This window comes from Cydia pomonella, chromosome 21 (assembly GCF_033807575.1).
Source record: "Cydia pomonella isolate Wapato2018A chromosome 21, ilCydPomo1, whole genome shotgun sequence".
Taxonomy (NCBI): Eukaryota; Metazoa; Arthropoda; class Insecta; order Lepidoptera; family Tortricidae; genus Cydia; species Cydia pomonella.
This window is the reverse complement of record NC_084723.1, coordinates 12,753,918-12,781,734: the sequence shown is the minus strand read 5'-3', so window position 1 is coordinate 12,781,734 and position 27,817 is coordinate 12,753,918. Positions and strand designations below refer to the sequence as shown.

Here is a 27,817-nt window from a genome sequence, read left to right as displayed (position 1 = left end):
AGTTTTTGGAACTATTAATTTAGCGCCCCTCATTAAACAACCGTTTTCCACGGAGAGCTCGATCCTACAGTCAAAATACGGTTTAATCGCTTTATCTGTTATTTTATTGGGCCATCCGTTTAAAACATAACCCACTACACGTGATAAAACAGTGTCTGTTTCTGTAGCGCGGCGTACATCACAAACGGAAGCGGGCGGGGAACCGGCTTCTGCTACGAAATGAATATACGAGGCGCGATCCGTATCGGCCCCCGCCGCCGCGGCCGCCTCGCCGCTCCGCTCAGATTGCAATGATGACGTCACTGCCATGGAGCGACTAAGAAAATCTGCCGTGTTGTGTGCACTACTAACGTACTCGATAGTGTAATTATACGCGGTTAAAAATAGGGCATACCGTTGAAGTCTATTTGCGGTTACTTCCGGTACCCCTTTTGCGGGATTAAAAATTGATAAAAGGGGCTTATGATCCGTTCGTAAAATAAATGGTGTTGCTCTGCCATACAAGTATTGATGGTATTTCGTAATACCGAAAACGATTGCAGTTGCCTCTTTTTCAATTTGACTATAACGTTTTTCCGCGGCATTTAAACTCCTAGACATGAAGGATATGGGTTGCTCAACTCCATCATCCCCCAATTGCGATAAAATCGACCCAAGGCCAAAGGGTGACGCATCCACTGTCAAAATGATTCGTGCATCAGGGTTAAAATGCGCGAGCGTGTTATCCGCTGCCAGTGCATTTTTTATAGAAACAAACGCGTCGTCCTGCTCCTGAAGCCACTGCCATTTAACATTTTTTTTTAACAGTTCATGTAACGGATGTAAGATAGTAGATGCGTTTTTTATGAATCCCCTATAGTAGTTCACCAACCCTAAAAACGATTTCAATTCAGTAACATTATTGGGTTGTTTCGCATTTAAGATTGCTTTAACTTTTTCAGGTGACTTATGTAAACCGTGCCTGTCGATTATATAACCTAGGTAAGATACGGAATCTTGAAAAAAACTACATTTTTCCTTTTTTAGGACTAATCCCGCGCTCTCAAGTCGCTTAAATACTTCCCGTAGTCTAGCAATGTGCTCATCCTTAGTTTTTCCCGTAATCAAAATGTCGTCAAGAAATTGGAGTACACCATCTATTCCCGATAGAATTTTCTCTAAGGTGCGCTGAAAAATAGAGGGAGCACTGGCTAGTCCAAAAATTAATCGCTTATACATATATAACCCTTTGTGTGTATTGATGCAGGTCAGAGGTTGTGAGTCGGGGTGCAATTTAATCTGGTTATAAGCTCCCGATAAATCTAACTTCGTGAATTGCAGACCGCCGTGAAGTTTAGAAAATAACTCGTCAATACGTGGCAAGGGATACTTTTCTATAATCAGCTGTTTGTTTAGAGTAGCAGAGTAATCCGCACACAACCGAATGCTACCGTCCTGTTTCAATACGGGAACAATGGGGCTCGCGAAATCCGAAGAGCTAGCCGGTTCAATTATACCCAACTCTAATAAGCGGTTCAATTCTTGCTCGAGTTTGGGTCGAATTGCAAACGGCACCGATCTAGCCTTTGTAAAAACCGGAATCGCATCCGGTTTTAAATGTAATTTTACTTCCACGTCTTTACAGCAACCTAATTTTTCCGAAAATAAATGCGAATATTTTGACAAAATTTCATCACATTCATCCCAGTTACACGCCTTTACCCTCGAAGTTACCTCTAAGTGGAACTTTGTAATGAAGTCCCTCCCTAGCAACGGAGGTCCCCCATCTGTTACAACATGGACTTCTATAAATTCGGTTTGATTATTGTAAACAAAAGGCAGTGTTATCACTCCAGCCAACCCGATAATACCGTTGTTATAACTACGGAGTATTTTATAACTTTTACGTAAAGGATGATTCGAAAAATGTTTAAAATACACGGATTCATTAACTGCTGTTATTGCAGAACCAGTGTCTAATTCAAATGTTAACTGAACATTATCCACCGTTAACGACACCAACATTGGTTCTCCTCGATTAGTACGAATATTATATATTAATTGCTCACCATCATCGGCTTCATCCGTGCAACATTGTAGGAAATGGTGATTAGATGGCACATTCTTCGCGGTACAAACGCGCATTAAATGCCCCTTGACACCACATAATTTGCACGACGCATTTCTAAATCTACACTTCTTTCCCTCGTGGTTAAAGTATCCGCACACTGAACACTGTACAGAACCCTTTTGATCCCGCGAGGTGCTCGCCTGCGGAACCCCGTTCTGCCTAGTCGCGGTCGTGGTGGCGTGCTGCGGCGGGCCGGCCGCCCGCGCCGACACCTTGTGCACATCCGCTGCGTCGCGCACCGTCGTCTGCTGCGCACCTTCTCTTGCGCAGCGGATGCTCTCCGCTAACTGCAGTGCCTTCGCTAGTGTGAGCTCCTCCAGAGGTTCTCTGAATAACCGGTCCCGCTCTGGGCCTCCAGCCATGCCCAGCACGAACCGATCTCGCAGCGACTCCTCTAAACTTGCCGCCACGAAGTTGCAATGCAATGATAACCCACGAACTCGCGCCGCCCAATCCGCTAACGACTCGCTCGAAGATTGCACGGCCGCGTAAAATTTAAAACGTTCCGCGAACCCGCACTTTCCAGTTTTAAAATGGCCGTCGAGAAGGCCCGTTAACTTTGCTAACTCGAGCGATCCCACCTCGGCAGGGAGCGCGAGATTTTTTACGAGTCGGTACGTCGGCTCTGCTAAACTACTTAATAAAATAGCCCGACGTTTTGCGCCCGATTTGTCCGTGTCCTCGCTTATGTCATTTGCTATAAACCATTGTTCAAGGCGGCCCTTATATAATAACCACTCCTGTTCTTCGTGATTGAACACACTCAAAAATCCAACTGACATTTTAGCCATGATTAACACCGAATAAAACCAACACACGCGTAAAATTCGTTAAATCGTCGCCACTGTTATTTTGGAGGGAAAAGGGTGCCGAGAAATGAGACACGGCCGTTTATCGTATATCTATATTCCGACTGACAGGACTGTTGCCGGCTGCAACCGGCTGACGTGAAAATCTCATCTACCCGATATCTTAAACCTAACAAAAATATTTTATAAAGATAAAGATAGTTTATTTCCAAGGCTACGCCGGCGCTAACCCTACACCTCTGACCCGAGAATAATTAAATCCCTCCTAAATTGTAGGAGGGTATTCCAATATGGAATCGGCAAAAACTTCTTTTGCCTTATTGGTTACAATAAGATTAAGCAACCAGGCGAGAGACATCTTTCATCAAACTTCATTATCGACGTATGCTATACAATGAAATACAATAAATCTACGTAAAAATCATAAGTCAATAGATTCCAAGGCTAAAATCGCGTTTCAATCCGAATAATAATCATTAATCAACGACGTAATAAGTAAATACCCTCTGGTTCCAACTAGAACACAGTTTGAACAGGTGGCACTGAGGTCAAACCAATTCACAAATGTACAAAAAGGTGAGATTTGGGTCACGCATGGTAAAGCCTGACCAGTAATATATTATGATCACGCGCCATATTGCGGAATTTCATTGGAACCAAAGTTTTCATACTAAACTATACTGTCGGACCCGGGTACGTCCTTAAACTACGTCCATAAGAGAGGTATGGGCATTGTGAATGTCATCTCGCTTTGTGTGGTAGGGCACAGCACAGCGGATGTCATTCCAGATCTAGAGCAGAGCCCAACTGGGGAAGTACCTCCACCTTACAGAAAACCGCAGCCAAATAACACTAGACCCTACTCTTAGTGTTGTGTTCCTGCCGGTGAGTAAGGTTGCCAGAGCTCAACGAGGGGCGGGAGGGGGTTAGGGTCGGCAACGCGCATGTAACTCCTCTGGAGTTGCAGGCGTCATAAGCTACGGATACTGCTTACCATCAGGCGGGCCGTATGCATGTTTGCCACCGACATAGTATTAAAAAAAAAATACTACTCAAGTTACGCGTCTTCGTGAATGATACGATCTGTACGTACAGTTTTTATTTATCTATGGGTCACTAGTTGCCTGAAAGCAGTTTACATTTAATTTTCCATCTCGTTAAAACATCATAACAGCATCATCAAAATATACCCTCCCTTCAAAATATATCGCGTCAGTCGGTTAATAAGGTTGTCAAACGGTCGACGCCCTATCAAATAAAAGGCAAGATGGATCCAACTTCCCTTCCGCCACAAAGCGGGCAATTTGCCGCAAATTGGTTTATCCCATGCCTCTGACACGAGTGTTTCCACCAATTACTACTTTTCTTTTGCGGTCCGATCGTGTTGAGATGTGAATTCATTCATTGCTATTTTGAATTTTATATAGATATTCCTAAATGTCACTGTATGAAAAAGGGTAAATTTATGGTGTGAAGAGAATTAGACCGATTTTTGTTTTGTCTTTTTTTTCGTCAAATTTTAATAAATTTGGTAAATAATAGAGTTCCCTATTCTGTACTAGGCGCAATTTCACCGTACAAGTCCTAAAAATGTTCCTCAGAGTTACGAAAACTTATAGAGCTTTCGTAACTTAAGTATGTGTTTATTTCGCTCAGAATTAGGAGCTCTTCAATCTTACCAATTTTTATCCAAAACTGGCGAAAAAAACCGACAATAAAGTAAATATGTAAGCAGTTCTGATTTCTTCATAGTGATAGTGGTGGTAATTGCTATAACTGTCCCAAATTTTAAAATGATTCCATATGACCTCCGTCAACAAAGTTTTGTACGGAGCTCTAAAATCAGATCTAAAGGATGGGCAGATTTATATGGACACTGGCATGGCACTGGTATATCTGGTTGCTCATTCTTATTGGTTAAGCATGGGAACCAATAAGGATAAGCGACATACCTTCCATCGGAAAGGTTTTTTTATATACTCCTTTTTTTTTGTATGGCGAGATTTGTCAAATCTCTGTTTAAATTATTATTAAGACACACAAAAAAAAACAAAAAACTAAAATATCATTGCACAAAATCATCGACAAAAGCAACACAAGAAATTAGTATAAAAAAAAAACTATATGACTAGTCAAGTTTAAACTCGCACTACTTTTTGTGGCGATAACTTTTTTCACACAAATATTTGGGATGCCATAGTAAAAGTTTTACAAATTAATTGCTCAAATGCCCCCCCCCTCCCTCCCCTCCTTTAGAAAACTTACTAAATTTAATCACATCAAAAGCGGCCGTTAAATTTTGACTTTACAACGGTCATCCGACTTTAAATGTCAAATCCATTTCGGAAGGCGTTGGCGCGTCTTATTAGAAGATTGCTCGGTTCCGCCACCGCTGAGCTTACAGCCAATTCAATTACTTATGCCGTGTGGTCTAGCCACACGGCGATCCGATTATGAGGTATAAGTGATTGAGAAGCATTTTTTCAAAATTTGTACCTATATCAATTAAGTCATTTAACAATTGATGAAACTAATACCGAACCGAACTTTAGCCGCGCCGAGACTGTATTTTTGGCGGGGATTTCGGTTACGGTTTCGGCAGGATTTAGCATAAATATAATGTTTCGTTCGATGATTTAAAACACAGCTTAAGGTATACATATAGGCTAGATGCCTATAAGTAGTACCCGGACCCGGTTACGTTCCTTAAACTACGTCCACAAGAGAGGTATGGGCATTGTGAATGTGTGGTGTATTTGCATGTGTGCGTCCGCGCGCACACAGGCGCGGCTACTTGTAATGTACAAAAACCAGGGGCCTTATTCGAGATGCACAACTGTCAAATTTCGCGTCCACATCAAATCAACACTTGATTCTATCGCATGTTGATTGTATCAAGTGTTGATTCTATCAACTGTGGATATTATCATTTGGAACAATCAAAACTCATTCATAGAAAAAATAATCAAACAAAAATCAACTTTGTTTATTACTACTATATAGTTTGAAATGGCTCTGAACTCGAAGTGGTTCGGTTTGATTTGATTGTCACCTGACTGTGGATTGCTAATGTCAAATTTTGACAAGTGTTGATTTTATTGCTAGACTTTTTTGTCCATGGGCTTGGGCACCATCTTGGATTTTTTGACGTACGACAGGGAATACCCTTCCTTTCCTACAATATATGGCATAGAGTAAAGCGTCTTTTTTTTTTAAACATAAGTTTACAGGAATCAGCGACATCTTGTATTCGATAGGATAAGTAATGCGCTATGAACAATGCGGCGGCGAGTAGTGAAACTGTACCTGACAACGTCAATCAATTAAAAAGTGACCACACAGTTGATGGTCGATAAAGGCGATTATTAATTGAATTTTAACGACAATAAAGAACTATTGACATGCGATCTTTTTGTTGAACCCACACCTACACGTCGAATAATGCTCGCTCCACATATTCTCCTATAAACGCTCAAAATTGTAAAAAAAATTGATGCAATTTACTCCGCACCCAGTCTCAAGTTGCTTCTAAACCACGTTCACGAACCAAGTTGTAACCTAACACATCTGTAAATATAAGGCATATGATTTAGAGATAAAGTCCGTTTTTTTTTAAATTACGAGATGGTTCATGAATAACCTTTATTACTATAAAAATAATACTACATTTGTCAATTTTTTTTTCCGTATTGCGCTATTACATAATGCATAAAATTGATATAAAGATAGGTACCATAGTAGCTCGCTCACTTGGTCTATCAACAACTATTTTAATGCTCTTTGTACTCGTATACGCGACCCCATTGTATGTACAGTCGCCATCAGATATATCGGAACGCATGTATGAGATCTCAAATTATTAAGATAAGACCTACTGTACTGTCTATATTACTTACCAAGACCTAAGTACCTATTATTTATATGTACCTACACAAAGAGAATTCCTATGTTAAAAGGAGATTAAATACATATTTTGTTATTCAACTACAAATAAAATAAAATTTATCTTTATCAGTTAACACATTTTTTTACCGATTTCTTTAATAAAATAAAACATTAAAGTATTATGTGACTATATTTCATTGTCTTCGGTGTAGATTATTTACTGATGTTCCAATTTCCTGTATCAGTTTGGTACCAGGAAATATAAAAACTACACCTCTTCAAAAACTTTGCTGGTAGTTCGACATCTGTAAGTTTAAATATAAAACATGATAAAAACACTTAAGTCAAAAACGTATACATAAAATATTTGCCCTATATTCTGGTCGCTCGGTAGGGTGCTCAGAAGGCTGGGTGCATTTCCGCGCTGGTTAACAATGCTGATCCTCTGGTCACCAGAAGCCTATATAAGGCGCTCTCGCCACGCTAGTGCCCTAGAGTTTCAAATTCAACCCCAAGTGCCACAAATATGTAGTTAAGGGTTTAAATTCTGGATCAAGAACATGGAATACTGTTCGCTAGTAAGGCCATAGGTATTAGAAAAAAATAATAGTAGGAGACGGCCGTGGTCATGGTAGGTGGTACAGGTGGGCCAGGCAAGGTCTGAAATTATGCACCTATTTTACTATAACTTTGTTCACCTGTGTATATTTACTGTTTCCATGATAATCATTTTTAATATGTAGCCCGTGTAATCGGGCTGTATCATTGGTCTCATATTTTTTAACACAAAATCATAATTTTAATTCAATAATTAATGGTGTTTTACATATTAATCATTAATGTACCTATTTTGCTAAATTTTCTTGCATATAATAATATTGTTTACTTCAATTGACGTGTTTATTATTTTCGTTACTATGTCAACGTTAATACTTAAAAAATTATAACGTGAAGGTTGAGTCCGCAGTACAGTTACAGTTTACGTACATAGTGGCATTAGCACAGTCGGATTAGGACCAAACTCGAAATGTCTGAACGGTCATGAAATTTGGTATGTATATACGTTAAAGGCCCCTTTTTCATGCCCACACCATTTGACATTTGGGGACCTCGAGGAACCGCAGCCATCTTGGAAAATGTGGACCATCCAGGAGAAATTCGCGTTTTACTCTAAATCTACGTTCTTTATTCAATAATCGTGTAAGGCAACATTCAAGCTTATAAAATTCTACATAAAATAGTTTTAGACATCTTTGCGAAAAAAAATGATCTTGCTTTAAAAAATACTTGCTAAACCCAGATTTAGCCCTTATACCCTTTCATGGGATATTCTCTTAATAGGAAACTTGGAAGAATAAAAATTCCACTTTTAACTATACATTTGTACATAATAACCCCAATATCAATATTTTACTTGACTGCAACTTAACCAGAAAGTAGGGTTATGGGTATAAGTACTGAGGATTCAGGATAGCCTGTAGCTCAGGATACTGGACGGATTTTTTAAATGACGTATTATTTAGCCCTAAACTTTTTTCTTCCGTTAATTTCAGTAACTTTGTATTGCATAGCACTTGTATACTAACTGTGGATCTACTGATGTCTGTTTTACTGTACTCCGCTCAATAGTTTAGGCGCTAGAAGAAAAAATATGATTTAATATTCGGAGTCCTCTCAAGGCGGCTGTATTGATTTTTCTTTAATAGAACCAGTAAAAGTAGGTTGTGAATGGCAATAGGAATCTAACGATACGTCATTTAAAAAAATCCGTCCAGTATCCTAATACCTAGCTACTGGGTGTACTGAAACATCAGTACTTACACCCATAACCCTTCTTTCTGGTTTAGTCGCAGTAGAGTAAAATGTTAATATTGGGGTAGACCACGTACAGTCAGCGTCAAATACTTTGTAGCAGTCAAAGTGGCCAAATAGTTCGGTACACCATACTAAATATATGGTGTACCGAACTATTTGGTTACTTTGTACAAATGTATAGTTCAAAATAGAATTCATATTCCTCCGAGTTTCCTTTTAAGAGAATGTCCTCTGGAAGTGTATAAGCGTTAAACTTAGATTCCGCAAGTATTCTCTATAACAAGATGTATTGTTCCGCAAAGATATCGAGGACTTTTTTGTGTCGAATTTAATAAGTTTTAATGTTGACTGTTGTGTTGATGGTACACATTTTCCAAGATGGCTCGGATTCCTCGAGGTCCCAAAATGTTAAATGGTTTGGGCATGAAAAAGGGGCCTTTAATTTATATACATAATAAATTTCATGACTGTTACAGAGATTTCGAGGTTGGTCCTAATCCGATTATGCTACATTGTGCGTCCGCAGCAAATTCGGTTCTCCATACAAATGTAGTTTCGCTCTCATTTTATATCGGCTAGCTAGATTGCTCTGAAACTTTGTACTTACAATAGGATATGGTATGTCTATGCCTATAATTAATTTAAAACATAAATGTGAAATGAGAGCCAATTAAGTTCAATATTAAGAATATGTGTCGTTGTTGACTCGCCGACAACGGAATTGAGATCTATATGGGTGCCATGTTCTGTGCTGTGTAGAAAATCCTGAAATTATAAAGGATTTGTCTTGGCTAGTTTTTACGTATAGGCTACGTATCACCGAAACGTCACAAACACCACGAAGGTTCGGCTTGTACGGGCCCTCGTTTTTCCTATATTCTTATACGCTGCGGAGACCTGGACTATCCGAAAGACAGAGGAGAAGACGATAGACGCCCTAGAAATATGGTGCTGGAGGAAAATGCTGGGGATATCCTGGACCGAGTTTCGGACTAATGTCTCCATCCTTAAAGAACTCCGTATCAAGCAGCGCCTTCCGACTCTCGTAAAGACCCGCATACTCAGTTTTTTCGGTCACGTCTCGAGGAGGAACAACGACTCCATAGAGCGTCTAGTGGTGCAGGGTAGAGCAAACGGAAAAAGACCGCGCAAAAGGCCACCTATGCGATGGACTGACCAAATCAAATCTGCCATGAAGGGTCCCCTGAACGCATTTGCCAGAATGGCCCCCAACCGCGAAAAATGGCGAGAAATCGTACGGCAAGCAACATCTGCGCCTGATATCAGCAGTTGACCACGACGCTCTGCAAAGAGTACAACGACAAAGAAGAAGAAGACGTATCATATTTGTCTAAAATTTGGTTTGTTGGTACACACACAAGGGATAGTCTCTAGTTAGGTACGGGGTGCCACACTCGTCAGCGCGACGGCGATATTTTTTACCTTTTACCTAAAAATCTCAAATTTGTGTACGGGCTCAGCTCCTGTTTCGTCTTAAGCCTAAATTTAACAGATTCTGACTCACAGGGGGCTTTGAGCATGCTGTTGCATTCGTTTTCAAATTTTGAAAAAAAAACTAGCCTAACAACATAATAAATGCTTGTTTTTCCGCATTCTTCACTATATCTCCCTGTCTCACTACTATCTGACCTTCTAACTCAGAGGGGAAAATATACCTTATTGGGGATACTCCATCTTCCTCATGATAATATATTTTACTTTACTGAAAAGCAATCGGTACATGTTACAAGATGCACATTGTTAAGAGCCGGGGTTAGAACCCACGACCATTGGTTTTAAAATGAAGCTTTGTATATAATTTGTATTTTTATAATAAATCTGTTTTCTTGTTGACATTTTGTGGTATTGTATTGCTTTATGTTAATTGTCAAAATATTTTTTTCATCCTGGACAATTGTCACATGCGTCACATGTACGTTTTTATGATAGATCTACATCGACGCAACTGCATGTCATTGTCAAAGAGCATATAATCACTACGTTTTAAGAGACGGGATTTCCATACTAGCGAGTGGAATCAGTTTGTTTCGCAAATCATTACCAAAATGTACGACAAAGAACTGTCAAAGAACCATAGTACCAACATAAGCGATTTAAATAGTGTAGTACGCTACACGCTTACGATTCTTATCGATATCGATAAAATGGGGAGGGTTGAAACATAGGCTCCTGTCTACAAATTTTGTACTCGAAATCAGGTTAGCATCGAGTCCACATTTAAGTTGTATGTTATATAGTGGATAGTTCTTAATTGGACTACTATCTGGTCGGGCTTAATGTGGACCCGAATTATTTTAATACAGTTTTTAAGTCGTGTTTTTTTTATTTTATTAAATGCTTGATTTTCATAATGATGTGCACATACATGTTTGAATAAATGTAACTTTTCTATGGGAAGATGTATCAGGTCTTCGTTCCCAACAAATTTGGCCCACTGCCTGCATCTGAAAACATACAGCCTTGGAAAAACATGACTTTATCTACAGTTTATATTCCATGTGTTTGCTAATGAGATGATCAACTGATTATTTCGCGCTAATATGCATCTATAAATCATGTTTTTCGGCATCCAGTTATCAACAACCCTTTATCAATGCTTTAACTTTTTATGTATTTATATGTCTGTTAATCATGAGAACGGGTCTGGCCTTGTTGGCAGCGACCCTGCCTATGAAGCCGATGGTCCCAGGTTCAAATCCTGGAACGGGCATTTATTAGTGTGATGAGCATGAATATTTGTTCCTGAGACATGGGTATTTCCTATGTATTTATAAATACTTATAAATTAGGTCTATGTACATATATATATACATTATTACACAAACTGACTTAGTACTAAAGTATGAATGGCATGTGTTGTGGGTATATATATATATATATTGTTGTCTAAGTACCCACAACACATGCCATTCATACTTTAGTACTAAGTCAGTTTGTGTAATAATGTCCTATAATATTTCTTTATTTATCATAAAAACAGAGATTAATTTTCTTACATTTTAGGTTAATATATTAAATAATCACTAGATAAAAAAAATATGTTAACTAATGACCATTAATGCATAAGTAATAGATAATTTATGCATTATTAATCTTCGACGAATTAATTATGGTCATATTGCATGCTAGTTCTAAGGAAATTTCACATATTTAATTTAATTATTTACACAGATATACAAATAAAACTTCAGTTATCGATAGTTATAGTACATCCCTAGTTCACAACGAAAAATAATGTAAAATATCTAATTTTCGATGTGTTTATAGCCTGCTGACCCAAAATAAGGTCAAAAGTATCTAAAGCAATACTTACCAGTCTTCATCCAAGGGAAATTTCGCCATATAATCCCTTTTTTCGTGATTTTCTCGAGTGGCTCGCTTGCCACATATTTCACACTTAGTAAACCGTTTTCTCGCTGGCATTGTAACAAACTCGCTCTTTACTCTGATCACGGTTGACTATTTTCGATTTTTTCACTAAATAATAAAGAAATTACACGAAATACCCGAACAAAACATTGAAGCCTTCAAAACAAACAAAGCAATTAGGCTGACAGTTGACTTGATGTAAACTTGACAGAATAAATAGCACTGACGTTTTCTTTTTCTTCGTTGGCAATGATTTGCGAAACAAATTCCATACAAAACGTTTTTCTTCCTAGCTGCGTCAGCCTGATCGGAATTTGGCAGCTAACTCCATCTTGCGTCCAGTAGAAGAATCAAAATCGTACAGAAAAAACTACTCTCTGCCTTAGGATCCCCTTTTAAATGTCATAAATCCAAATATGGCAGCCATACCCATCGAGAAAAAGTCTACCGTTGATCTAATTTCATTTGACAGTTAACTTATACGTATTCGACACGCTTATATTTGACAACTAGAATCCTGACTAGAGCTGGGACTGCGTACCAAAAGTACGTCTCTGTTACTCGTACCAAAAGTACGTGTAAAATACCAGTTTTACGAGTATGACCCCCAATAGGCAGTTTACGTATTTGCCGTGCTTAGGCGTCTTACAAATGAGGATTATTTATACAAATATCGACTTATTATTTCGGTAAGGGTCGGAAATATGGTGACGTTTTGAGTGAAGGCTATGAATCTATTGTCATATTTTTGTTATATATTATTACATTATTTTAGATACAACAGACACCCAGACGACCATCTGTTAACAAAATTTTATTTTACCTAAAGTAACGGTAAGAATGGAGGTACGAGGTGATAAAAGTTTCATATTTGTTTTATTTCAGAAATCAAAGTCTGTACTTTTAAATACTCGACAAGCTAAAAGTAGTCTATTACAAATAACCTGTTCCAAAAACTATTCCGGTACAACGCCCCGCCTCTAGTGTGGATATTGTTCACTGACAGGTGGTGATAATAGCAATTCGACAAGTCACAATATTTCTCACATCAAATGGAAATCAACACGAAACGTCACTTTTAGCATGTCGAATAAGGGCCCAGTAATAAACGAGCATCTATCAGATCCGGTTGTTTCACTAAAGTACTTGTAGACACCTCACTGGCGACGATCCGTGACTTACCCGCGTGTGTATTTAAAATAATTGTTATTTATAATGGCTACTACTTTTATCGGAAATTTAAGTCATTTTGACCATAACACCCAAGAATGGGAAATTTTCAGTAGTCGTTTGAAGCAGTTCATTGTTTTAAACCAAATTAAAGATGAGATGAGACAGGCAGTGCTACTGACACATCTGCATGACGATACATACCGGCTGTTGAAGAACCTTGTGTACCCGAGTAAGGTAGAAGAGGTCGGGTACGACGAGTTGTTGAGGGTGCTCGACGGTCATTTTACTCCGAAGAGGTGTACCTTCGCTGATAAGACCAAATTCTACGAGGCTATGCGTGACGTGGGGGAGAGTGTCGAGAAGTGGGCGGCTAGGATCAGAGGACTCGCCGTACACTGCGAGTTTGGAAACTCGCTGGACATGCTGCTGCGGGACAAGTTCGTGCTGGGGCTACGCGCCGGCAAGGAGCGCGAGCGACTCTTCGAGCAGGACGCCACCACGCTCACGCTGGCGAAGGCGATGGAGCTGGCACAGCAGACGGAGTGCGCGCAGAAGGCACGCGCCGATGCAGTGGCCGTGGCCGTGAAGCAGGAGCCGGTGTACCGGGCGGGCGCGCAGCCGTCCGCCGGCCGCCGGGACCCCGAGGCGAGGACCTGCTCGGTGTGCGGTATGAGGAGCCACGACGAGAGTAGGTGCCGATATAAGTCCTACCGGTGCCAGCTGTGTGGTGAAAAGGGACACCTCAAGAAAGTGTGTACTTCCAAGAAGCAGTCCAAGAGTCGTGTGAACAATGTTGAAGCGACAGAGTTCTCGGTAGAAGGTGGGGACTGCGATAATTGCAAGGAGTGTAAACTTCTAAGTTTAAGGTACGTTAATTATAAACCAATATTACTTAATGTATCTATTAATAACCTTGAATTGAACATGGAACTGGACTCGGGCTCCGGTGCTACCATTATTAACGATAAATTATACAGGAAAATATTCCCTAATGTATCATTATATAAAAGTGATTTAAAAATGTGTCTATACAATTATCATAAAATAACGCCAATAGGTTTTTTCGTTGCGAAAGTAAAGTTTATGTTAAAAGACCGATTTTTGAAAATTTATGTTATAGAAAACGGCGGCCCGCCATTATTGGGCCGTGATTTTATGGCGAAGTTTAATTTGTCATTCACTGTAGATAACAAATTTGTTACAGATGTAAAAATTAATCAGAGCTCGAGTGAGGTAACAAGGTTATTAGAACAATTTAGGAGTTTATTCGAAGAAGGGTTGGGCAAATTTAATAAGTTCAAAGTACACTTGCAATTGAAAGAGAACGTTAAACCTAAGTTTTTCAAACCGCGGTCAGTTCCGTTTGCTCTAAAAAAACGGGTAGAGGAAGAAATCGACCGGCTGGTAGATTTAGGTATACTCGTACCGGTTAATTTTTCTGAATACGCAACGCCTATTGTGCCTGTTTTGAAGGAAAATGGCAAGGTCAAAATTGCAGGCGATTTCTCTGTCACGTTAAATAAAGACATGGTTATCGATAAGTATCCGATGCCGCGTATAGAGGAGGTGTTTGCTAAACTAGGCGGTGGTGAAAGTTACACGAAACTAGACCTTAGCAACGCGTACAATCAGTTCGTTTTGTCTGATAGCTCTCAGGCGCTTACGACCATTAGCACTACAAAAGGTCTTTACAAATATACTAGGCTAGTTTATGGTCTCGCCAACGGCCCGGCTATTTTTCAACGCGCTATGGAGTCACTGTTGGTAGGTATTGACGGAGTCAGCTGTTGGTTGGACGACGTGTGTGTGACGGGACCGACGAACGAGATTCATTTGGCGCGATTGCGAGAGGTTTTGACTAGGTTTAGTGATGCAGGTTTAAAGTTACAGAAAGAGAAATGTGTTTTCTTAGGTAGTAGTGTAACTTATTTAGGCTACGTTATTAATAAAAACGGCTTACGAACGTCTCAAAAAAAGGTGGAAGCTATTCATAAGGCACCAAGGCCGACTAATGTAACGGAGGTAAAGAGTTTTTTAGGACTCGTAAATTATTACCGTAGTTTCATTCCGAACGCATTGAACATGTTAAGTCCGTTACACGAACTACTGCGCGCGGAGGCAAAATGGGAGTGGGGACGTTCACAGGAGGAGGCGTTTCAGGCAGTCAAAAGGGAGTTAGGCTCTGAGCGCGTGTTGGCTCATTTTGACCCGGAGGCTCAGCCAGTGCTCAGTGTGGATGCAGGACCTGGGGGTTTAGGTGCCCTTCTGGCACAACGCGACCCGGCAACCGGTGCCGAGCTCCCACTCGCGTTCGCCTCGCGCGCGCTCAACGCTAGCGAGAGGAACTACAGTCAACTTCAGAAAGAAGCCGCGGCCATCATTTTTGGTGTTAAAAAGTTCCACCAGTATCTATATGGCAGGCAAGATCCGTTCATTTTAAAAACCGACCATAGGCCTTTGTTGTCCATTTTCGGCAAAAATAGCGGCATTCCTGTCATGACCGCTTCCCGGCTACAGCGATATGCAATTATTTTATCAGCGTATAATTATAAGGTTCAGTATATAAGCAGTGCGAATAATCTCGTAGCTGATTATTTTTCTCGTGCGCCGTTGCCTAACATGAACAATGATGAGCATAACGAAGATTACGATGACGTGTCTTATTTAAACTTTTTAGACGACAGTGTGACTCCCGTGACAGCTGATAAAATAAGACAAGCTACCGGAAATGACCCTACACTAAAAAAAGTTTTTAGGTATATGAGTCTCGGTTGGCCGCGAAAGATAAGCTGTGCATCTATTGTACCTTATTTTAGATGCAAAGCCGACTTACAAATAGATCATGGTATTCTTTTCCGTGGTCACAGGGTGGTTATTCCGACAATATTTCGAGATCAGCTGTTACGTGAATTACACACCGGACATTTAGGTATTGTCAAGACGAAAAGCATCGCGCGCGGTAAGATGTGGTGGCCTAACATTGATGGCGATATCGAGCGCTGGATCGGCTCATGCGCCGCCTGCGTGGCCGTGCGCGCCGCCCCTCCCCGCGCCGCTCCCGCGCCTTGGCCGCGTCCTCCGTCTGCCTGGTACCGGGTACATATCGATTACATGTCTATTCATCAGAAAGTGTACCTAATTGTCATTGACGCATATAGCAAATGGTTAGAGTGTCTTTTGATGGACAAAGGTACTACTACTCGAGCGCTGATATGTAAACTTAAGGAAATATTTTCCAGATTTGGCGTACCGAATGTCATTGTATCCGACAATGATATTAAAATTAATTCGGCCGAATTTAATTCTTTTTGTGCAATGAATGGCATTCGTTACGTCACTTCTCCAGTTTATCACGCGGCCAGCAATGGTCAGGCCGAAAATTCTGTGAAAACATGTAAAAAGATGATTAAATGTATAGATAAAACAGATAAGTCAAAAGTTGAGGATAAACTAATGGGCTTATTATTCGAGTACCGTAATACTCCCCATTGTTCTACGGGCCAAACTCCAGCGAGTTTGATGATGGGCCGTAATTTAAGATCACGGCTAGATCTTGTGATACCAGATGTTAATAAAACTAAAGACAATATTGACAAATGTGTTATAGACAATTGTAGAAAATTCAATATCGGGGATCAAGTATGGGTTAAATGGTTTACTGAAAAAAAAGAGATCTGGGTTTTAGGCACTATTCAAAATAAAATTGGTAACCGAATGTTTTTGATTTATGTGCATACTAAAAATACTGTATGTAGACGCCACGTAGATCAAATGCTTATGTATACAGGTGGTGAATTTGACGTTATTAATGAAACCGAGGATGCCGGGGCTGACGAGGGCTCGTGGTCGCCACCGCTCGAGCCGCCGCCAGCTCCGGCTGGTTCCGCGCCCCCGGCGGCGTGCGTGAACCCTCCGCCATCCTCCCTCCGGGCTGACAGTCCCCTACAGGCGGATGTTCAGCCGCGTGACGTAGTGAGCGATGAGTACGATACCGGGCTTTCCGGGGAGGAGGAGGAAGTAGAGGAGCGTGAGGGGTGGCGCGCGCCGGCCGCGGTGGTTCCGGAGGCCGCGGAGGCCGCGGTCGCACCTGCCGCGGAGGTGGCGCCCGCGCCCGCCGACGCACGGTTGCCGCCGCCGCTTCCGACAATTACTAGACCGAATTTAAGGCCTAGAGATAAAAATATTAGTTACAAGTGTTAATGTTATTATGTGGTTTAGTTATGTGTGTGTTAGTTATTATACACCTTATGTAGTGTTAAGTACTGATGTATTGTTTATTCTATTGGCAGGTCTTACAATTAACGGTGGAGAAATGTGGTGTATTTGCATGTGTGCGTCCGCGCGCACACAGGCGCGGCTACTTGTAATGTACAAAAACCAGTAATAAACGAGCATCTATCAGATCCGGTTGTTTCACTAAAGTACTTGTAGACACCTCAGAATGTCATCTCGCTTTGTGTGGTAGGGCACAGCACAGCGGATGTCATTCCAGATCTAGAGCAGAGCCCAACTGGGGAAGTACCTCCATCTTACAGAAAACTGCAGCCAAATAACACTAGACCCTACTCATAGTGTTGTGTTCCTGCCGGTGAGTAAGGTTGCCAGAGCTCAACGAGGGGTGGGAGGGGGTTAGGGTCGGCAACGCGCATGTAACTCCTCTGGAGTTGCAGGCGTACATAGGCTACGGATACTGCTTACCATCAAGCGGGCCGTATGCTTGTTTGCCACCGACGTAGTATTAAAAAAAAGTAGGGACACACCGACACTTATAGGCATCTAGCAGAAACACTTTTCTACACAGAAATAAATATGATTTATTATTGTTTCCAGGTCAAACGCAGCATTTCACTTTCGAGGGGACGTCAAGTGACGTCACATCCATCTTTCTCTCCTTCTACTCTGGACTCTTCGCTTATAACGGATGGTAGGTTATGAGTTGTTGTGTGGGTGGCTGTGAGAAGATCGATTGGCGTCAATATTAGTTCAATTTCTTTTGTGTACCGATATCCATTATAAAAAAGTCATGCGGTCAAGTTTAGAATAAAATAAATGGTCAATCACCAAAACTGTGGAAAGGCATTGACAGAACCTGATGTCCACCAGCTTGCCTATTTTAAAATAATTAAATTTAGGCTTTAAAATGATCACGTTTATCAGATATATCGGAATATCCAAGGCTCTCATAAATATCTAAATACCTGCACTCGTTTTTACTCTCTTTACAATACGTTCAACACCTAACGCACTTAGTAATTTATTTTTATTTTTAACTTCTTGTTATCAACAGGAACTACCTTAACTTCATAATCGAAGAGCTTAAAGACCCCGTTCGGAACCTGCCGCGCGCCATCGGTATCTCCGTGGCTTTGGTGACCATCGTGTACACCTTCACCAATGTGGCTTTCTATACCACGCTCTCTCCCAAGGAGGTAAGCAACCATTCTAATGTCCTGTGGTCTCAAACTGGACCCTGCAAGAAAATAACAAAAGATCCGCATTCGAAAGACTACGTCTTTTTTGTTATCTCTAAACTTCATCACCGAAGAGCTAAGAGACCACATCTGGAACCTGCCGTGCGCCATCTGAATCTCCGTCGCTTTGGTCACCATAGTATACACCATACACCTTCACCAATGTTGTTTTCTATACCACGCTTTCTCCCACGGAGGTAAGCAACCATTTTACTTTCCTGTGGTCTCAAACTGGACCCTGAAAATAACATATGAAAGGTCCAATCAGCATTCGAAAGACTACGACTTTCTTGTTATCTCTAAACTTCATCATCGAAGAGCTAAGTAACCCCATCCGGAACCTGCCGCGCGCCATCGGTATCTCCTGCGCTTTCTTTACCATCGTGTACACTTTCACCAATGTGGCTTTCTACACCACGCTCTCTCCCGCGAAGGCAAGGAACTATTTCACCCTCCAGACCTACTTTCTTACCTAGAGATCCGCCTCGAAACCTTCTTTCCATACAAACATAGTCCCTATTTCTGCTGACCTGACCTGATGCTCTAAGATAGGTATTGCGTCCATATTGTTTCCCTGTTCCTCCACAAAGATAGCAGAAAGTGTCCGCTGAAAAGGTAGATCTAAGTAATAAGCGCTTAACAATTTGGTAAATTTACCAATCGTGCCAACATCAACACTTAATTACCCGTTGATGAAAATAATACCTTACCTTACTAGAGATAGTAGAGATGGAGTCCATAATTATTTTCCATCGTATATTCACGGAAACGTAAGAACGTGTCTTGCTATTTCAGTCAGTCTCAGTACAAAAAGTACTGACGTTGACTGAAGTAGTATGACAACTACGAGCGTTTCCGAGAAATTACGATAGAAAACAATTAGGCACTACAACGTTTGACGAGTAAGTTAACCGTATACTATAAATCCTGGTACTAATATGAAAAAAAAAAACTTGTTTTGTAGATGCTAGGAACTCCGGCAGTAGCTGTAATGTTCGCTGAGCGCTTGTTCGGAGCGTTTGCGCTTTCCATCCCGCTATTCGTCGCAGCTTCTACCTTCGGCGCTGTCAACGGTGTACTTTTGACTTCTTCTCGGTGAGTGTCAGAAAAAGTGACCAATTACATTTTCTTTGGGTGTGTGTGCTACTGTTAGTTAGACAATCATCGCAAGTTTAACATTTGCTATTTTTTTTTAGGGTTCCGTACCCAAAGGGTAAAATGGGTCCGTCTGTCTGTATGTCTGTCCGTCTGTCGCCAGGCTGTATCTCATGAACCGTGATACCTAGACAGTTGAAATATTCACAGATAATGTATTTATGTTGCCGCTATAAAAACAAATCCTAAAAAGGACGGAACCCTCGGTGGGCGAATCCGACTCGCACTTGTCCGGTTTTTTTATAACCATTAGTGCATATTTTGTGCCAAGATATTCGATTTTCTCAAGCACACTTTACCTTTAATATTTCCTCGTATATATTATACTCTCCTATTTAGCTACGTAGGTAGGTTTATAATTAACTGACAGAAGATAATATTTTTTAAGAAAAAACAACCGACTTCAGTGAGGGAGACCGAAAAGATTGATTATTGTTGATTTGAAAGATTATTGCTGATTTTGGATTTCATAAAATGAAATTAAAAAGACTGGTAAAATACCCGCAATAGAGTACCTACTCGACTTTATTTAAAATAAATTATTTCACACCATGCATTAAATAATATTAAAAATGGCTATAAGTTTGCTTAAAAGAGTTGAGAAGTACCCTCAATTCCTCATGGAATCCATCATCAAAACTCAAGCTTGACAAAAATGTACCTTGAAAACTTAACTGCTTTACAAACATGCGAAGAGTACAAATTGCCAAACGTGAACTATGCGGCGTTGAAGAGTTCCATTCTGTTCATCATCAGCAGTTCCGCTTCATCAAATGTCACTTCTACAAATGTAAATGCTTGATTTGATGATGAAAATACTAAGATCACTATATATACCTATGCCTTTAACATTTGAGGAGTTCCCTCGATGCCTCATGGACCCCATCGTCTGAACTCAAACTTGACAAAAAATTATCTTAAAAATCTAATTTGCTTCACAAACACAACGAAGAGGACAAATCGCCAAGCGTGAACTATGCGTCGTTGAAGAGTTCCATTCTAATCATCATTAGCAGTTCCACTTCATCAAATTTCACTTTTTAAATGTAAATGCTTGATTAGTTGATGGAAATACAAAAATCACTATATGTATGCTCGTCACATTTGAAGAGTTCCCTCGATTCCTCATGGATCCCATCATCAGAACTGAGTTTTGACAAAAACGGGACCAATCTGTATATATATATATATATATATATATATATATATAATGCAAATAGTATCAAGCAAAAAAATAATTTTCAAAATTGGTTCAGAAATGACGGAGTTATGAAGTAACAAACAGAAAAAAAAACATACCTACACCAGTTACATATACCTACATAAGCCAGTTAAGCCCACTGGGAGAAAAACTATTGCGCTCAGGTATAAAGTGGTCTTCCAAAAATCCAATTAGAGGTCCAGTCCCTTTATTACTTTTAAAAATTTCAGCCTGTTCTACGCCGGTGCGGCCCAAGGCCAGATGCCAGAGATGCTAACCATGGTTTCATCCCGCGCCACTCCAGCGCCGGCGGTACTGGCCGTGGCGCTGCTGTCCTTGATGTACCTCATGAGCTCTGACATCTTCGTGCTCATCAACTACGTGGGCTTCGCTACCTGGGTGAGTCTTGAACATCAGTGGGTCAGTCAGATTCAGATCATCAGATCACAGACACAGCTGAATTGTCTTTGGTTTCTGTATCACTCTTCGAAATTGAAGTCTCTATAGTTACAAAATAAATTGTTGTTTATAGTAAAGACCGATCTCTGCCCCTCTCAGCGGAAAGTGTCCTGAAAAGAATAGATGTCTTAACCCCTATACATCTACCTATAATCACCTCCATAATTTTCCTGGGAATTTACGACAGCCGACCTATTCTTTGAGAATTTAACCAACCGAAATCGCCTTTAAGAGTTTACCCCTCTGTCGAAATCCTCGGCTCACTCACAAACTCAAGTCATACTTATTGTGCGGACTGAAGTTTACCTAGCATTTGTCGTGCCATGCAAAATCGGCAGACTGTTTTGTACAGAAAATTTCAGACAGTCTCCATTTGGTTAAATACTCTAAGGACCTATTAGTTCAAAAGCCAGAAATGCTGATACGTTTATCTTCATTGCAATAATATTTTTGTTATCTATTTGCAGTTGAGTATCGGTGCAGCGGTGGTATGTCTGCCGGTACTGCGGTGGACGCGGCCCGAACTTGAGCGCCCCATCAAGGTCAACCTATTCTTCCCTGGTTAGTGACCACTTCGTCATTATCGGTTAAAGGTCAGAGAAGACCAGCATATAAAAAGTAAGCAGGGAAAGAAGGAAGAGCTTCAATCCTTCTGCATTACCACCTGTTGTTACCTACCTAAGTGGAGTACGTGTACAAACGAAAGAGTTAAAAATGACTAAATAGACGTAGACGATCGGTTCACGCGATAGTCTTTAAAAAATTGAGCCCATAAAATATATATTTTCGCCATGTCATGTACCATCCACTTCGCGTTGTCACCAATTTTATCTCTTTTCTAAAGCCTTGTCCTTTTATTTCAGCAATATACATCATAGCGACTCTTCTGGTCGTAGTCGTACCAGCAATAGCGTCCCCCATAGACACCGGCATAGGCTGTCTCATGATCCTAACTGCCGTCCCTGTCTATCTCCTGCTGCTGCACCCTCGCACCAAGGTGCGGGGCCTGGCGTCTCTCACCAGTGAGTACTAATTGCTCTGGACCTCACGAGCATGTACACTTGCCTTAGGGCTTGTTTATATATTGATTAGTCTTTAGTACGTGTTCGATATACTCCTCAAATTAAGCTCTTCTGATGAAGAATGAAGAACTCCAGGATAGTACTATCAGTGCAGTCTAATGTAGGTACACGGAGCGGGGAGCCGTGACGTATGTGTGTGACGTCATGTGTCGTCAACCGCTCTTCGTAGGAGTACTTATGTTTATACATTTGCTACTAAACGTATTAAGTACTATCTCGGACGATCGATGTTCGAAATGACATTGATATGTCACAGTTTTCAATTGTTTGGTTAAATTAAATGTAATGCCCGTGATGCAACAACGCTATATATATATACAATATTTAATTACTTTTATAAAAAAAAAAAAGATAAGAAATTAATAAATAAAAAGCGGCCAAGTGCGAGTCGGACTCGCGCATGAAGGGTTCCGTACCATTGTCTCTCGCGCAAACTATTCATTTAAAAAAAAATGATATTAGAAACCTCAACATCATTTTTGAAGACCTATCCATAGATACCCCACACGTATGGGTTTGATGAAAAAAGATTTTTTGAGTTTCAGATCTAGGTATGGGGAACCCCCAAATGGGATATGATCAGTTTAGCTGTTTTCGAGTTATCGCAAAAAGTTTCACCTTCATAGTAAAAAGACGTACACCCACAGTTCATCCCTTGGTTAACAATCTACCATACTTTAAGCTCCAGTTTAGCTTATTGTGACGGAAGACTAACTACGGAACCCTACTCTGAGCATGGCCCGACATGCTCTTGGCCGGTTTTTTATCATTGTTTTTAACAATAGAATACTCTTTTACGATGTAAATAGTAAGCTGTGATTTCTGATAACTAAATAAATCTGTTTTCTTTTCCGTCACGTACTTTTTATGTTCAAAATAATAGACTTAATTAACGGTTTCAAATCAAAACGCATTTCTGGCCCTCTTCTGATTTTTTTTTAAATTTTGCTCCACCCAAGAAGAAAGTTTGCCCACTAACTTAGGGAATAATCCTTCATCCAAATCCCCCTAAAATATAGTATGGTGCCATGTTGACAATATACATAAATCAACCATTGTTTATTTTCTCTTGCAGCGGCAGCAACTCATCTTATACAAAAACTGACATTGGCAGTTAGACCGAAGACGAAGGTAATTACTAAATATTAATTATAAAAACCGACTTCAAAAAAGGGGGAAGTTTTAAATTCGTCGAAATCTAAACTATGGCACACCCAGTACGTCAGTAGAAAAAGGCTCGAAATTCAAATTTTCTTTGGGGGGGACAACCCCTACCTTTTTTTCACCTTTTTCTACTAGAAACTGGGTGTGCCAGAGCATATGTTCACCGATTACTCGGATACAATAGCGCTTATTATAACGACACTTTTGAAGTCACTTTAGAAGCGGGGCCGGTGTACCGTGGACTTCCGATGGCCAGGTTTCCTGTTTCACGAAATATCAGAACATCATTCACAATATTTAAATTGTAAATAAATTTTTGGTAAAAAAAAAAAACATTTTTGGTACAATCTTTTATTTATTTAAGGGCCTGTTTCTCAATGTCCAAGTAAAGTATCGGATAGCTAATTAACAAATAAATGAACTGAAATTTCATGCAAAACTTAGCACTTTATCTACCAGCTTATTTGATGATTGTGAAACGCAATCGATGACTTTATTCGTCAGATAAGTGGCAAGTAGCTTATTCAGGACTTTACTTGGACATTGTGAAACAGGGCTGTAACCGCGAAAATCGAAGTTCATCAATTGCAGGCATTTTTCTCTGTCAGTCTAATTACGTCTTAGTGGGAGTAAAAGAGAAAGATCCCCGAAATTGCCGAATTTCGGTTTTAGCGGTAGGCCCTAAGAAAGGTTTCTAATTTAAGGCGCACCAAACATGAGCGAGCACAAATTCAGCTCGTGTTGATGATAATTGCTGATTTTTCTTTTTTTTTTCAGTGAACGGCTCACGGATGCAAGATTCTCGCTCACATATCCGACCATTCCCAATGCATTCCAGTTATCAAAGAACTATAAAATGTAGATAATATTAAAAATAAACTAAACCACGAAATCAACAAAATCACGAATAGCGTAGGCTTCCAAATAAAAAAATATATAGACGGCCGTTTTCATTGTCTCTGGTAACTTTAGTCATGTCAGTGTAAGAAATAATAATCAATGTTGCCAGTGTTCTATTTCATGTTAGGAGATTTAGTTTGACAAGCCATTCCCGTGAGTAGAAAAAGGCGGGAAATTTGAAAAACATTGGCGCGAAGGGTCGGTTTTTGATACAAAACTTTAATATCGCGCTTTTTTCTATTGACAAAGTGGGTTTGGCAGAGTATAGTTTGAACGGTCATATAAATGTGCTTTTATAATATTTATCAAATTTTAATATACGAACACTGATGTAATGATAAAAATATCAGAGGTGTTTTTATACTATCGTTTATGTAAATGTGTAAATGTAAGTCTTGTTGACTGTTGTCAAATTTAAATACATGTATTTAAGATGACATTTGCTAACCTAATGATTGTCAGAAAGATATAAGGGTTTTAAGTACCATCTCATTATTAGTAATTTCAAGTACATTCTTTTACGAGTATTACATTTAACATACATACATAAAAATTGGACTTGAATAGGTTTATGTGGTGTATTCATAAAACCTATTGGGACCATCATCTCATGTTTAGATGAGTTTTTTAAGTGTTCTATTCTCTTTCATGAAAATAGCATAGAACAATTAGAATTTGAGATTCAAACTGAGCTGTAATCTCATTGTAACGCTTTGTTATTTTTATGACCTCGAAAATGACAATACTTTCATAATTTTGTATTATAACTAGTAGCTTTTATATGTATCTCAATTATAATTGAGAGATTAGGTACTAACAGGCAGTTGTAAGATATATCTTTAGACGAAACAAAATATACATCAATCAAAAGGTGTTGAATTCATGGTCCTTCGAACCGGATGGGTGAGTCAGGATGTTTAAATGGAAAATTTGTACTAAACCTAAAACGATGGAAACAAGTAAAACAAATTCCCATATATCTTTCCTAACCTTATTTATTCCAAGTAAATTGTAGCTTAAAATTTGTAAGGTAGCGTGTTTAAACATATTTATAGATCTAGAATAAATGTAAAAGTGGAAAAATTACTGTCTTGGGTGAGATTTGAACTCACGGCCTCTGGATCCAGGAATTGAAGTCTCACGCAAGACAGTAATTTTTTCCACTTTAAAATTTATTCTAAGCTTAATAGCATCGTTCGCAGACATTTCTGCTTGTTAAAACTTAATTTATTTATAGACCTTATAAAAACCACCTATGAAATCGCAAAATGAACGTCTTATCCACCTGTTCTGTACTTATTCTGTAAATACTTACTCCTCCTTCTCCGACACAAGACAGCGCCACTTTTCTCACTCCTGCGCTACTTCTTGCCAATTGTTGACTCGGAGTTCGCGCAGATACGCCCTCAGCACGGCTCTCCAGCGTAACCTGGGGCGTTCGACAGGACAAAAGCTGTAAAAACCTTTTAAACTTTAACATGAAAAAGGGAAAAGTATAGTGTTTGCGACATTAAACCTTTTTTACAACCGTCTGTAAGTACAAGTTTGTAGTTAGTAGCAGTGACCTATACTAAGAGCAATAGAGCATAAAGATGTTCGACCAGACTCCCTCATTGGTTGCATATTTAAATAATTTACTATACCATGGGCCAATTCCATGAAAACTTGTGAATTTTAATGCAAGTTTTTTTTTTATAAAAAGGAATTAAAAAAACACCAATATTTATTGAAATGAAATCCAGGTCTAATTGAATCAAATGCCATTCTATAACACATTCAAGCGAGTGCTATGCGTTTCGAGCGAAACCGGGCGGTAGTCGTTTCGGCGCCTGGCGAATTGCTGGCAGACTGGCAGTGTATGCATTATTGCATTATAGTACAGTCGTAAATCAACTGACTATTATTTTGAGTATATTGTTTCAAAAAAATCTACAGGAATCACTTTCTGATAAAAGCTTTGTAAGTTTAATTGTCGTTGCCATGTTTTTTTGTCAACTAATAATATTTTTTGGCTGTGCCTACTTTTTTAAGCCTCCCAAAGATTCACCTCGAGTGTTAATACATATTATTTATAAGCCTAGTGTAAGTAATTAAGTACATGTATTGATTTTTTTAAATATTTTTTATGCTTTTTGATAGATTATTTTGTTTGTAATTTTGTATATAATGAAGAAAAACATACAGAACATTCCAAAATGCAACTGCCTCAATTTTAAATTGTTGGTATTTTTAATTAAATATAGTTAAGGTTATAACATGAAAATGTTTCTTTTGCTCATTTTAATTTAAAACTATGAGATTGTATTTTAGTCAGATACGCATAGTATAAATGTCTATTATGTTATTTTGACAAGTTATATGCAACATTTTAGCTGTATCATTTAAAAAATATTTGGTGTCCTTACTACATTGTAACAAATTACATTGCTACTATGAACGCTTATTTGCTACCCGATAATGTATAAAAAAATTACACATCATCGTTGTCTCAAACCTAAATTGGATTTGTACAGTTGTACTCTGTATTTTTTTATTTAATAAAAAATGACGACGAAAAGTCGTACTAAAAGGATTAAAATAAACGCCAAAACAATTTGACCCATAAAGACAGAACAAACTTATTTATTTTCACTTGTTACTATGTAAACACTTGCATTTGTTTTCTGTCTGCACTCACATGTATGAATTACATCAATTACTATACTAAGTGTAATGTTATATGTGTCGCCGTATGTGTTGCATCAGATGTACTCGCATGATGGACACAGTATGACAATAATAAATTGTTAAACAAACATTTTGAGTATTATTTTGCATTTATATAGTTTAACTACTGCGCGTGCCCTGGTCACTTAAATGCGCGCAAAGCATTTATTCTAGACCGCGGGCCAGGAGCATATATCGTCAGTTATCGCCTCCCGCTAGCTAGGTAAAAAAGTAGTCAACATGTTGTATCGCGGTGGAAAGACCGGCAGATGATCACATGAACATGTAAAAAATTCATAATACCTAGTATCTAAACTATCGCCTGACAAAGTATCAAACGGGAGACGATGATTGTTTTTTTACGTGTTTCGGTGGCTGCCATTCCTCAACCCACCCACGGAGCGGCAGCTGCCGTCTACGAGGGTTCATAATAAATAGCTGTTAATCACTATACGACGAGTTATCGCCCAGTAGGCAATTGGTTATGGAAATCTGTT

General features: G+C 39.5%; 2 protein-coding genes across 3 annotated transcripts in view; both read left to right on the top strand.

The window, feature by feature from the left end:
* LOC133529815 (large neutral amino acids transporter small subunit 1) overlaps positions 1-27,411 on the top strand; it is a 68,091-nt gene extending 40,680 nt beyond the window's left edge. For both annotated transcript variants that reach the window (XM_061867626.1, XM_061867625.1), the window contains exons 6-13: positions 18,013-18,106; positions 18,470-18,611; positions 19,618-19,748; positions 21,240-21,408; positions 21,936-22,029; positions 22,332-22,490; positions 23,626-23,681; positions 24,492-27,411. In XM_061867626.1, coding sequence (XP_061723610.1) covers positions 18,013-18,106; positions 18,470-18,611; positions 19,618-19,748; positions 21,240-21,408; positions 21,936-22,029; positions 22,332-22,490; positions 23,626-23,681; positions 24,492-24,494 — 848 coding nt within the window. In that variant the 3' untranslated portion in view covers positions 24,495-27,411. The remainder of the gene's footprint in view (positions 1-18,012; positions 18,107-18,469; positions 18,612-19,617; positions 19,749-21,239; positions 21,409-21,935; positions 22,030-22,331; positions 22,491-23,625; positions 23,682-24,491) is intronic.
* On the top strand, positions 13,127-17,583 carry LOC133529816 (uncharacterized). Its single transcript, XM_061867627.1, has 2 exons — positions 13,127-14,048; positions 17,472-17,583. The coding sequence occupies exons 1-2, from the start codon at positions 13,225-13,227 to the stop codon at positions 17,482-17,484; spliced, it is 837 nt and encodes a 278-aa protein (XP_061723611.1). The 5' UTR covers positions 13,127-13,224; the 3' UTR covers positions 17,485-17,583.
* Positions 27,412-27,817: the final 406 nt, after the last annotated feature.

What these genes read in the sequence shown, in the direction of transcription:
- LOC133529816 (XM_061867627.1), top strand. Translation starts at nt 13,225, where the DNA reads ATGGCTACTACTTTTATCGGAAATTTAAGTCATTTTGACCATAACACC.